At 41.6% G+C, this 13,772-nt stretch overlaps 1 protein-coding gene across 4 annotated transcripts in view; it reads right to left on the bottom strand.

The window, feature by feature from the left end:
• GCN1 (GCN1 activator of EIF2AK4) overlaps positions 1-13,772 on the bottom strand; it is a 44,675-nt gene that overhangs the window by 29,547 nt on the left and 1,356 nt on the right. For 2 of the 4 annotated variants that reach the window (XM_075041784.1, XM_075041785.1), the window contains exons 2-20: positions 12,263-12,365; positions 11,553-11,616; positions 10,828-10,959; positions 10,465-10,581; positions 9,513-9,621; positions 8,697-8,795; positions 8,480-8,614; positions 7,904-7,972; positions 7,709-7,817; positions 7,217-7,291; positions 6,830-6,958; positions 6,554-6,604; positions 6,039-6,137; positions 5,584-5,757; positions 3,869-4,021; positions 3,014-3,106; positions 1,464-1,539; positions 1,128-1,287; positions 2-191 (exon numbers count right to left, since the gene is read on the bottom strand). In XM_075041784.1, the coding sequence (XP_074897885.1) occupies positions 2-191; positions 1,128-1,287; positions 1,464-1,539; positions 3,014-3,106; positions 3,869-4,021; positions 5,584-5,757; positions 6,039-6,137; positions 6,554-6,604; positions 6,830-6,958; positions 7,217-7,291; positions 7,709-7,817; positions 7,904-7,972; positions 8,480-8,614; positions 8,697-8,795; positions 9,513-9,621; positions 10,465-10,581; positions 10,828-10,959; positions 11,553-11,616; positions 12,263-12,365 (2,137 nt within the window). The other 2 variants (XM_075041786.1, XM_075041787.1) reach the window with 2 other exon arrangements.

The raw sequence follows: 13,772 nt of genomic DNA, 5'->3' as shown, positions 1-13,772 counted from the left end.
CCTACGGATGGATGATGGCTCACCAGCAGCATCTCCAGTGCCAGCTTTTCTGGCTCAAAGGAATCCACATCAAGCCCTGCCACACTCGAGATGACACAGAGTGCCTCATGAAGGACACGGGGAGGAATGTATGTCTTTCCTAGCTCCGACAGCTCTCCCGACTCGGTCACCAGGACCTCATGAGGCAGAACCTGAGTGGACAACTTGTCATTAACACATCACACCAAGCCTTCCTGAGCCCCAAGCACATGACCCCACGGCAACACTATACTGAATACCAACAATCAGCTCCCTCTGTCAGTACCAACAACCTGAAGTTTTCAAAGGAAAGAAGGGATAAAGGATAACAGTGGAACCGAAGCACAGAAGTGACAGTGACAGAAAGACTAAGAATGGAAGACTATACTAGATTTGGCAAGCTGGGGTAAAATAAAACTAAAACAATCATTTTTGGCAGAGAGGACTGCAAAAGGTTGAACCAGCTGGCTGGGAACAGTATGCCCAACTTCCGCAGTCTAATTTTACCCAGTGTCTTTTCAAAAATACTTTATTCAGGCGGTATCTGCGACATGGGAAGACTATTTACAAAGTCCCAGCCTTGGTACCTACTTATTGCAATTTAATCCATTATACAACTTGACATGGTGCTGGCTTAGCAGCATGCCCAATAATATAGCACTCATTGTTTCCTTTTTTTATTTTGTTTTTATTTTTTATAAAAGTTGCTACTAAAGTATTTACATTACACTTTTTTTAAATAGGCAGCCTGAGCTATAATCCAGGGCCAAAGAACTAGGATACCAAGAAAGGAACAAAGCACTTGGTCTTCCAGCAGGGATTAAATTTGGATTAAAATAAGAGAAGGACACAGAAAACTGCAGCTTCCTCCCCAGATAATTTTGAATAATATGTCTTCTGTGTATATAGGGAAGACTAGGCACACCGCAGACACGGATACAGTAGTAAGCAGTAATCTAGTAACAAGTGGCATTCTAGGAGATCATCTGGAACCGAATCATCTTCATATCATGCTGTATGTCAATACTAACAGCAAATCTAGGGTAGGGAGGTGACTGGCAGCATACAAACAACTGCCTAGGCAGAGACTAGGCTTCTTGACTACTCACCTTATGAGAACTGAGAACCACTTTCAGCTCCTCCAAGAGCCCATAGGCCAGTTTGTACCCTCCCAGAGATGACAAGAGCTTCTTAACTGTTTGATGGGCCTGTCTTCGAACATGCCAGGTCCGACTCAGCAGTACTGCAACAAGGGCACGGTGATACTGCCTGAAAACAGAGAAATAAACAGGTTTAGCAAGGGAGGCAGCTCTGCAAACTAACTGGACACAAAAGCACGAAGAGTTCAACATTTTGTGCAAAGTCCCAAGGCCACCCGCTCCACTGCCCGCATTAACTTTCAGGGATCAGACACAGATCGGTAGCAGCAAGTGTACTCTACGTACTGAACTTTACTTTCAGGCAGCCGTTGTGCATGATCCAAGAGAAGGCGCTCTGTCAGCTGCAGTACTGTACACATTGCTGTGGGAAGAGACAAATATTTAAAATAGCATGAGAATTCATAAGAAGCAGATTTTTCTACCTGAAAACAAACAAACAGCAAGCTGGACACATTAAAATAGCTACCCAAACTAAGCCTCCACATAATCTCCTCAGTGAAGCCAGAGACAAACCCAACTCAGATCTGCCAAGACTGGAAACAGAACCATGATTTCATAAAAATGTTGTTAGCTGGATCCCAGCAGAATTTTCCTGACCACTATGTGTGACCTATTTTTGTCTAAGTCAACAGAGCAAACCAAACGATAAATACCATGCTCGCTGCATCAATACTGTTAATTCCTGCACCCTGCTGAAATGTCTTCAGTGACAATAAAATGTATACTGAATCCATCCACAAGTGCATAATGCTATTTGAATAGTAGCCTTGGTATTTTACCTCATACCATCTTCTGAGCTTCAACTCTGACTAGGCCCTTTGGTTTGTATATCAGTGTTCAACCATATCATAAAAGCAGGAGCAGAAAGCCCTGAAACATGAGGTGGGTTATAACCTGTATTAATTGTGGTACAGGGGACTTTTGACATTCAAGGCATCAGATAGTTTGTGGATGTTAAGCATGTCAGCTGGATGTTTTTGCTTAAATAACCAATAACAAATCATGACACTATTTACTTTCAGCATTAGTTTTGGATCTAACATCTTAAGAAAGCAATACAAAATTTTCCAAATCACGCTGTTTCAGGATATTTGCAGACTTGGGAGAGAAAACGAATAGATATACACATTGCCTTCAGGAAACAGGGATTGCAGGAAGCAAAGGAGAAACAATGTTATTTCCTATTTAGAAAACTTTACCTCTTCAAAGCTTTGTACAAAAGATAAATGAATTCATTTCAGAGAAACGATTCATGAATTAATTTTCAAAACTTTCCGTTTAAAATGTATTCAGTAATGTTTTCTGTTGGGCACATTCCATTAATTTTTTTTTCAACTAATCTTTAAGCACAAGAGAACAAAACAAAGCATAGGGACACTAATTTGTAACCCAATTGATTTCCTATCTGTTATTACTCTTCCCCCACATATCTTCAGATTTTCACCTACGTGTTTTCTTCTCCAGCCTTATTTTACTTTTTCCCATCTTATTCTTAATTTTAGGCTTCTCCACATCCCTTAGATTGACTGCAACTATTTACTTACAAACTGGGACACCACATAGAGGCATTTTGTATTGGAAAGACTTTTATAGACTACACAAATTTGGAATTATAAATGTTTGATAACTCAGGTTCATTACAAATTAAATTAATTCATTGTCAACCTTAGACTACAACTAGTCTAGATGTACTTCTGAAAGAGTACGCTGTTCATTTTAATCTGAAACTGGATCCTCCAAGGACCACAGAACAGGGCCAACAGCAACATTAGCTCTTATAAGTACTAAGTAATAGAGTTAAACAGCAATCAGATACACAATAACTGACAATTTACCTTCCTCTGATGCAGACTGCAAGAACTTCTCAGATGTAAAAATCTGCTTTTTCTCATCCAGAATCAGCTGCCAGAAACCACTCAGCTTAGACTCTGACAGGAAAAGAATAGATGTCTATCAAGGATGTTTCAAAATAAGTGCGAACTCAAGAGCGTCATAAAATACAGTAGAATTCTCCTGACTCAAGTTACTTCTAGCTTTACTTGTCTTCAGTTGTAAAGCCTCTCACGCCTCTCATTCAGAACTATAAGCATGCCCAAAAAAACACCTGCTGACAAAAATATATTTCTCTGACTTACACTGGTGAAATGTAAAAAGACTGTTTCACCTTAATCTTTGATAGGACAAGCCTTCCTAAAAATGAAGGAAAGGAGGAAAGTGGCATGTTGCTTTTGATAGACAGAACACACCTGGATTTCATATCTTAGCAGATGTATGAACTCAGACAGTTCTTGTAATATCTTCTAATGGAAGACCAAATTCCAGTCCTCATGCTTTCCAAAGATGGTTTGTAAAAATACTACCCAAATAACAAGCAAGTAATACTTTTAATGCATCAGTCAGGTCCTAGCATGTCAGATCTGGGTGAACATCTTCTGTCAGAATAAAGAGGAATATTGCCCTAAATGAATGGAAGCTGGAATTTGCAAAGCCACAGAACAGCAAGAATCCTTCACTGACATAACTGAGAGAGATGGGAATAAATCTTTCCCTGGTTTACAAAATGTCAATGATTCTCTCTGCAGATACAATACAAAGATTAAGGAACAGTATCTCATGCACACTGTCAAGGAAAAGTGTTAAGCCTCGGAACCTGTTTGTATTGGATTCTACTAAATGTTTTGTGACCTTACCAGTTTGTCCCTCAATTACAGACATCCTGCAGATCAACAAAGCTGCAGCAACTCCTTCAGTTACCATGGGAACCTGAGTACTTTGAGATGCTGCTTTTTCTACTGTCTGGATTAGCATTGGCAGCAGGTCCATGCCCTGTAATAATGTGTCACCTGAGGAGACAGAAAGAGACAAGTTACAAAACAACATAATCCTTCACACTTTACACCACAAGGGTATCAATGGTTCTTCTGTTGTCATGAGACAAGCAAAGGAACTAGGCACATACTGGAAAGGCTATGAATCTCCCAGAGTACTTGCCAATCACTACTATCCTTAAACTTTAACTATGACAAGCTAGATGACAACCACTTTAGTCCCTTCCTCACAGACAGAAAAGTCCCATCTCAATATGAGTTTCTGTTCACAGGATGCAAAAGAAAATGCTAATTCAGTTACATTAAAGGAAGTGGTTCAAATCACAGGAAGTCTGCCTTCAAAGATTATGTTTCCCTAAGAGAGGGAAAGTAAATTCCTGGCAAGCCACGACCATCTGTTCCACTTCAAACAGTCACAAGTCAAGGAATCCCACTGATCTGCAACCCTTGCTTCCACAGAAACTGAGCTAGGTGTTCCTGGTATTTCCAGAAACAACATCTCACGCACAACACTGAGAAAAGAAACAAAAGACCTTGTGATTTTCTACGTTAAGTATTCGCAGGTAGTGTTTGAACCATAAATTCATAAGACTTAGAATCTCTATTTTCTTTATGTCCCAGTTGGATGCTTCAGTGGATGGGTCAAAACAATGGTAGTCATTGTTCCAGTGGTGAGTAAATCATTTTAGAATATAAGTTTCTTGAGCCTTGATCCCCTGAACAGCTGCACACATCACACACAAGTAATCCCCTTTGCCCATAGCAAGCTTAAGCAACTTCAGGTTTGCCATATTGATGTCTCTGAAAGGACCGCCATCCTGTGACATGTAAGTAGTTTTTAGAGTGTTTTTTTCAGCCCTATGATAGCACAGAAATTCCTGATAACTACAATAGAAAAATGCAGAATTACAATTTCGCTCATATTCATATTGAGAAAGTGATGGCTAATCCATTGTACCTATACAATACATTGAGTTATTGATCTCTTAAGCAAATGTATACCATCTTTTTGATTCACACTGCATCAACAAGAAAGGGAGATCTTGCATACGGGCAGACTGATCGCCTATTGACCCATGCATGAAATGCTGAAGTCAAAGGGGATAGGACCAACTGATGCAAATCTCAAAAGGACCACCAAAAGTTTAGAATTTCTTAAGATCTTCATTTCAAACACAGTAATATTATTTTTGTTTTTTAAAGCTTCCAAGAGCCAAAGCCACAGACCAGGATCCCAGCATGCTGGGTGCTATAAAAAACAAAAGCATGGTCCCTGAGCTAGAAACCTTACAATTTAAGCATAAGACAAAAATAAAGCAATCAAAAATTACTCCGGGGGTATATAAAAGACAGCATGATGGGCAGTGATGCTAGTTAAACAAGGAGACAAACCATCTTTATAAACTTGGAAGGCAAAAAGGAGTTTAAGGAGAAATACGAAGTAGGTCAGTGAACGGATACTGCCTTACAAAATCTTTCTTAATCCACACAGTTATCTACTTATATCAGGAAGCAGAAAAGTTGATTAGTCTTAAGCCACACAGTCAAGAGAGTTATTAATAGCTGCACAGTTTTACCTTTGAAAGAGGCTAGCATGCACTGCAGGTAGGCATGTCTCACAGCTGAAGTAGAGGTTTTAAGGCTGAAGGCTTTCTTTAGCCATTCTACCAGCTTCTTGGGAACTTCTGTGGTGAACCGAACACACCAAAGAGCCAGGACAGAGACTGCATGAACCAATGTGCCTTCATGGACTAGGAATTAACACAGAGCTCATGTCAGTACAGCAACTGCATAAAACACAGGAACATAAACCAGAAAGCAGGTAAAAATGTCAGGAGGAGGCAGGAAAAGAATGCATGTGCTTCTAACAGACACAGCACTGTCTCCATGGGGTTGCTCATCAAAACAGGGCAACAGATTTTATAACACAACAGGCGAGAATCCGGATTTATCCCGAATAACATGCCGTACGAAAATCCTGCTCAAGACGAAAGCAGCTTAGCAAACCCAGAACAAAGGCAAGAGGTCTAACCTTCTTGTTGCAGGAAAGGGATGAAAAGCTCAGCCACAGTTCCAGTCAGAGCTTGGCTAGAGGATCCCGAAACCACATGGTGACTAAGGCTGCCGATCCCTGAAAGGACAGAGTTCTCTCATTAGTTCCCAAACTACCAGCACTTGCTGCAAAATCTAAAAACAATCAAGAATGACCCTTCACATTGCAATCCTTGCACAGACATCTCTTTTTCTTGTCACTACATCTGGATGTCACATCTACCATGTACCAATACTGCAGGACCTGTCTTCGTTTTCACTTGGGACACAGTCATCTTCTTCCTTGCATAAAACACTTAGCCCACCAGCCAATTATTTCCTTTGAATAGAAAGTCAAGAACTGGCATGTGGTATCCAGCACCCTCTGTGACATCAACTACAGCCAATTTGGAATGACAGGCAGGGAATCCTAAAGGCTTAAGTACAGATCCCTTTCGTTCAGCCTTCTGCTGAATTTCTTCCACCAGAGAAGCAGCTTTCTTCTAGGATTCTCACCAGAAAGGACACTCATCTTCTGAGCAACAACTGTCAGCTTCCCTTCTGAGCCTGCCAAATAGAAACAAATGGGTGATGGCTGACTTACAGACAACAGCTACGTGCTACATCAAGAATCTTCCCTAAAATACAAAACCTTGCCCCATTATACCTGATCCAGGTTGAGCCAACCCTACCATACAGGCAGCTAAAGACAACACAAAACACAATACACAAAACTCCTTGAAGCTGGCAAACCTTTATTCATCTCCACTGCTTATCCTACAATTTACTCACCCCCTAAGATGGCAAAAAGGTGTTTGCCCAGTGACTCCACAGCTGAAGGATCACTACACTGTCGAGCCAAGTTCTTTAATGCCACAACTGCTTCATCCATCAGCTGCACACTGTTGGATTTCAGATGACCTAGAAAATAATGCACATGCTAAGAGCTCCTCACGACAAACTGCATAAAATCAGCAAGGCAACTTATCTTTACATGTGGATTGACTCAGCTTCTGGAACAGTCACATGAACTATTCCAGTTCCAAATTACAGCATCATCCTCCCTCCCACATAAAACAACCTCTTCACCAGTAATCAAGCTGTTATAGGTACAGCCAGAAAGTTGAAGAAAGCTTTATTCTGAACTCATCATTCCCTCCAGAAGTTACGAGTACTTACTGGCCAGTCCTTTCACAATGTCTAGAGCATATTGGCTGAGATCCAGGTTCACAGATACAAGCAAGCAAGAGATTGCTGACAACAGAAGAGATAATGGCATATTACATTTTGTTAAGTAACTGTTTTTAGCATTTTAATACACCCTTCCCCACGGTTCACATCAAGAGCAGACAAGGTCAGTAAGGAGTAGGAAAAAAAAAACACTGAAATTGATGCCCAATGAACAGATTAATTCAGGATTATTCTTAGCACTCAGCTGTGAAATTCTGTCCTCAGTGCAAACAGTAGCTATCACATACCCAGACACTTGGGATCACACCACAAATGTTGCTTCTCCACATCTAACCCTTAGACACCAGACAATCCTGCTGCCTGTGCTCACAGGACCAAAAGCATAGTCCAGAGAGACGCACTGCCCCAACAACTCCAGACCTCTAAGGAACAACTATTCATGAGCTTTGACAGAACAATGAAGAAAAATGACAGACTCACTTTCAATTACATTCTCAGGACTCCGTAGCAGGGACTTCTGCAGAGTTGGCAAAACTAAGTCCTTGAATTCAGCGTGAGACATGTACCGAAGAAGCGGGGAACAGCTGTCCTGCAAAGGGTACAAAGCGCTCAGCACAGCAGCAGATGTGGCACGTAGGACAAAAGCACAAACAGCTCTGTAACAGTGTGTCTCACCAGCACGTGTTTCTGAGGCTTTGTCTTGCTCATAAGGATGGTCTTCAAATAGAAATCCAGAAGAGCACTCTGAACAAGCAGAAACACCAAATTACAGCCACATCACAACCTATACACAGCTCCCTGTACACTATCAGGAAGCCAGGCTTGACACCCCATCTCATTCTCCTCTGGAAGGCAGCCCTATCCACTAAGCAGAAGCTTTGCTTCCATCCTCACATAAGACAGTCAAGCAAAGATCAGTGCTCTCTGCTCTACCCTTCAGCCCAACACTCAAAATGCAAGGAGACCTAAATGCTGCCTTCCATTCCTACAACAGGGGAGAAGGCAGAAAGCTGCAGTGTTGGCTGTCTACATAAATGCACATGCCACAGCAAAAAGCCATATATCTGGCACCTCCTCTATAAATCTATCCCAGCTGTTTTAGTCAGAAGTGCAAGACTACTGAATTGTCAGATAATGAAACCAGGGGCAGATGCAAAGTACCAGCCTCACTGAGACATCTCTTCAGCCCCCTTCTCCATGATGTAAAGTGACACTACTTATTCCCCCAAAAAAGCAGTACAACAGATTTACCTTGTATCGTTTAACAATATCAATCTCTTTCTGGGCTGTGCAAAATTGCACCACAAGTCCCAGCATTGCAGCGTAACTCTGGTTTGGTTCAAGACCAAGAATGACAGATAGGTACTGATCCACCAGATCTTGGTTCTGAAGAGAAAAAGAGCAAGGCACATTAACACAACAGAATCTAGAACAGCTATTGCATATAGTCATACAAGGTATACATCACCTCTTTCCACAGCCTGTTCAATTTCTTCACAGCCCCATCCACCGCCTGCCTATGAGAACCTCCCAGGACTTCCAAAAGGAGCAAACACTGAACCTCCACCTGCCAAAGGAAATAGCCGAGAAAACCTTCATGCACCTGCTCCTCAGAGAGCTCATATCAAACGAGGCATGTCAGATGCCAGTAACTAGCTGAATCTGCTTAGGAAAAAGTCCTTAGGTCGTGTAAGTTCTCCCAATGAGTTGCCATTGCTTTCATCTCACACACACCACTTTGCAGAACCACACATAGCAGCTTTGGAAACTCTTACTTTGAAAACAGCGATTTATAACACATAACATCTCTTCTGAAAATGTATTCCAACCATATTCCAAGGTGCTATGAGCATGGTCACAGGTTCAGGTTGTTAAAGTAGGTGAAAAGAAAGGAAAAACCTACTTGACACTATATGACAGAGTATCACATGCAAATACTTCAAGGGAGGCACAAGGAATTCATGCCATGCTGCAGACTGCACCTTGAAGGCACCACTAGCACACCTAGTCCAGAAACAATGGTATACACCATAGTATGCAGAGCAACTCTGTGTGGGTGCAAGACTGCCCCACTGTCATGTTTTATACAACTCCTGCTTTCTCCAGCGGAACAGGAGAGATCAAAATACACCAGAAAGCAAAAAAGATTGTCATGCAAACCTGGATTTTAATATGACATTATCAGTTACGTTCAGATTTGCAATGTTTCAGCAACTTAAAAGACATTAGGAATCTTTAAGTCCTTATCTCCAAAGGGATATTTCTGTAACCAAAAAGAACCTACCAGTTTTTTCCATGTTTCTCCTTGTCTCTTTTCAGGTGTTGGAAAGACTGTGCGTACAAGCAGGCATGTCCAGGAGAGCGCCAGCAGAGCTGCAGATCCACTGCTCTTACTGTTGTACAAACAGGAGAAGGAGGTAAATCTATTACTCCCAGTGTGTAACTTACATCTACTAGTCCCCAACAGACTCATCTTTGCCCAAGTCAGAACACCACCTTATAAGCGAGGCAATTTTATCACAGAAAAATATAGCTAAAGTCTTAGCATTTAAAGCAAATAATTACTCTTCATAAGCTACATGTTCCAGCTCCTGTTTAACGCTTAGAACTTCTGAATGGCATAAACAAGGCTAAGTCTTGACTGCTGGGAATGAAAAACCTTAGCAGAAGACAGACCATTTTTGGATCTTCCCAGTGGCATTACAGAAATGAGAGTTAAATACTTTGCCAACTGAGAGTGCCCAAAAAGTGACTCAAGACTTCTCATCTGCTGCTCATCTTTACTGTCAGAGCTTCCCAGCCTTAGATTGCCAAATTGTTTCTCAGCTTACGTTCCCTCCTGGCACACTACTCAGTTCTCATTTCTGCTAACTCTCACCTCCTCCCTCCACTTCAGGTAATGGATCCCACCTCGCAGCTCCCCGAGGATCCTCACCCCATTTTGATCTTTACCTCAAAGCGAAAGAACGTAGAAAGCGTCCTTGCACACAAGGCTAGCTACTGCAACTGAAGGGTAAATACTGTATCACTGCAAGCCTTTAAACCAATATCAGATATTTTTCTAAAAGCTATACTTCTATTGAGCCATGGAGGCATTGCAGGACGACACTCTGTGGCCTGTATCAGCTGAACAATACCCTAAGTCACCTTTTGGAATGACTAGTGTTTCCAGAAGCTATCACAATAGAAAAGCCACGTGTTTCTCAGCTCAGCTTCAAATTTCATTATCTCCCTGCCTGTAAGAAGGTCTTGAATTCCACCAGCTGAACACCAGATGGGCGAGGAAATCCCCTTTCCTAATCATTTTGGAGACTGTTCCTTGGTAAAAGAGTTTGTTCCTCATTTCTCCAGACCTGAAGGTTAACAAAGGCAAAATCGTAACTCAGACCCAATCCACCAGCAGTAATACTAGGATAGTCCTTCTGCTTTCCCAGAAGACATGAAAGACGTAAGAGAGGAACATTTAAATGGTCATTAACAGCTTTGTCTCTAAATGTTTTCAGCGCCTCTGGCAAGCAGCAGCAGAAGAATCATTTTGAACACAAGAGCAACTACCAGCAACTCAGAACTGCTTCTACACAAAGCAACTCATCCAGCACCTGGGAACTCCAGCCTTGCCGCCGATCCCTGAGGACTGAAGCGACTGCAGAAGGTTTTTTGCTGTTGCATCTGGCTGGGATTCTGCGAGCTGCTGAAGCGCCAGCTGCAGGGCTCTGCGGGATGCTGCATCGCTAGAATGAAAAATTTATCTCCATGAACATTTTAAATCCTGCCAACATTACACATATTACTACCCTTGTGTCACACAAAGGACACTACTTTCTCATTTCAGCAGTCAAGCTAATAATTATTTTATCCATGCTGTTCCAAGTGGAGAAGTTTCTGGCAGAAAACTCCATTCCTTTCCTCAACTGACAGAAGTTATGTCAAGGCTCTCTGTCAGGTTGCAGAAGAAAACATAGGTTCTGAACGGCTTTCTCTACAACAGGCCACTATTTAATCCAATCTAGAAGTGTCCAAAAGACACCTAAAGGACACCTTAGTCTTGCTTCACAAGCATTCCTTCTTGCAAACTGAACCACAGAATGAAAGTTTTAATTTCAAAATTAAAGGTGAAACACAAGGTAAGTCAAAGGTAAATTAAAAAAACACAAGGTAAATGTCAAACCTGAGAGCCCAATTACTAGACAGCATCTTTCAGTGTCATACGCACCTATGTGACACTGCATGCTAACGTTTACAGCTGCTCCACACCAGTTTAACTAATAAATACATAAATACTGATAGATTAAATAACACAGCCTTTCCACATCAATTTACTCACCGGTATCGATGCAGAGTAAGGCAGAAGAGTTTGCAAAGGCCTTTCACTGCACCCTCTGGAAGATCTGTAACAGAACGTATTTCAAAACATTTCTTCATAGATCAATGAGCTCTTAATCTTTAACACTAACACGATTCACTTCACAACTGAAATCTGTGAACTGCTCACATCTATGAAATTGCTTGCAAAGATCATAGTAAAAGTTCTCTCTTTACAAATTTTATGCATATTTTTTAAAATAATGGCAAAATTAGAACACATGCTATTCCACAGTCATCTTCAGAAAATGGCAGAAATTTAAAAGATTTTTTAAAATTTGCTTCAACTGTTTTATTAAGACTATCTGAAATCTTCTACACTCTCCATCTCTCTACATATATATGTGTGTGTGTGTATATAAATACTCCACGAATCATTAAAAAAACAGGCTAAGAGTCAGGAGAGAAACGGGCAACTGACACACGAACGAAAAACCAATACACGTGATGCTACAACTACTAACTGAAAAAGCACACATGCTAGTAACCAGAGTTCTGTGCTACCTACAAAACCCATGCTTAGAATTAATGCCGTGAGAAAGCACAGGCTACAAACGCTGCCAGCCCTCTACCTCAAAAAACTATGGCTCAAGTTTCACACAGCCTTTGAAACAACACATATTAACATTCTTCTCCACCCTAGTAACCAGAACAGTGCCCCAAAGCTTTTACCTTTCCCAGAAATGCATTTTCCCAGCTCACTGAGGATCTCTCTCCGCTCCTTCACACTGGCTGTTGTTACTTTTACCGCAAACCGCTTCAGTGTATCAGAAATCTAAAACCACACACAGAGGAAAAAACATCAGACTGCCTTTGATATCAACACACAGAACGCAAAACCAGGGCAAGCAAAACATGTCATCTGCTGCTACATGATCTCTTAGTGACCAAATGTGAGCATCTGCAGTCCTACCTGCTGGGGAAAGGGTCACTGTACATCATACATGAAGAAACTCACAAACTTTCCCCTTAGGCTGAGGGATGACTGTTTTCTGTTTGTTAACCTGTGTCCCTGTCACGGCACTCATGCTCTGTAAGATACGCTTACCCCTCTAAAAGTAACACAGAGCAAGAGGTAAGATCAAGAGCCTAGAGTACAGGACCTTTAAAAGCAAAAAAAAAAAAAAAAAAAAAAAAGCACTTCAAGAACGCAAAGGTGCGTTTCAGTGTACGTTATCTCCTAAAGCCCATGCACCCCCAAAGGGGGACTTCTAACCGCAGATGACCCCGGGCTGACTGTAATCGCCCATCCTGAAAAAATCACCTGTGGTTTCAGGCTGTCAGTCATAGAATAGAACCATAGGATGGTTTGGGCTGGAAGGGACCTTAAAGATCATCTACTTCCAACCCCCCTGCCATGGGCAGGGACACCTTCCACCAGACCAGGTTGCTGAAAGCCCCACCCAACCTGGCCTTGGATAGTTGTGAAATTCTGTAGTCAGCCCAAGCAAAAGAATAAACTGCTCACATTCACTCTTTTCCCAAATTAACAGGCACATCGCAGGGATTTTGTAAATTGGACCCGCCAGATTACAAAAGGTTGCGCCTCACTATCAAACTCCTTCCATGCGCTATCAGTAGCGCTCAAGGTTACCCAAGCAAAATGAAAAATCACATCACACAACTAAATGTTTTTTTCATGCCTGTGCTACTAAGTGCCTATATCTGCCAGCTGGAAGGGACCGAAACTGCTTACTGAGTTTAACTCCTATAAATAGTTTGTTTCAGTTTTCAAGTGGTATCAAGACAGTGAGATACACTGTCTGGACAGACTAGAAAGAAGTTTAAGTTCTCAGCGACCTGGTCCTTCAACTGCTGAAACCATTTCCATGAACTTCCAAGTCTTCCAAGATATGCAAGATAAAAACTTTCTCTGGGCTGAACAGGGCTCAGCCAGGTCTACGTTCATGGGTTCTCTGCATTTACATAAATGAAAACACAGCTCTCCAGAAAAGGCTTTTAAAATTCACTTCTTAAACTGAGCAACTTTATATGTTAATAATACTCATCATCATCTTTAGGAAGGGCAGCAAGTAAACATGCCTTTATCAAAACTGTTCCTTCCGTCTTCAGGCAGAGCTCTACCAGTTTTGCCACAAATCTTCTTCGAAGCACAGGAAACTTGGCAACTGAGAAATGGCAACTGCCTCCATCCTTCTCAAGAGCTGTTTTCAGTGAAGTT

The sequence above is a fragment of the Buteo buteo genome, chromosome 11 (genome assembly GCF_964188355.1).
Source record: "Buteo buteo chromosome 11, bButBut1.hap1.1, whole genome shotgun sequence".
In the NCBI taxonomy this organism is placed as follows: Eukaryota; Metazoa; Chordata; class Aves; order Accipitriformes; family Accipitridae; genus Buteo; species Buteo buteo.
Note: the sequence above shows the minus strand (reverse complement) of the source record. Positions and strands in the feature narration are given on the sequence as shown.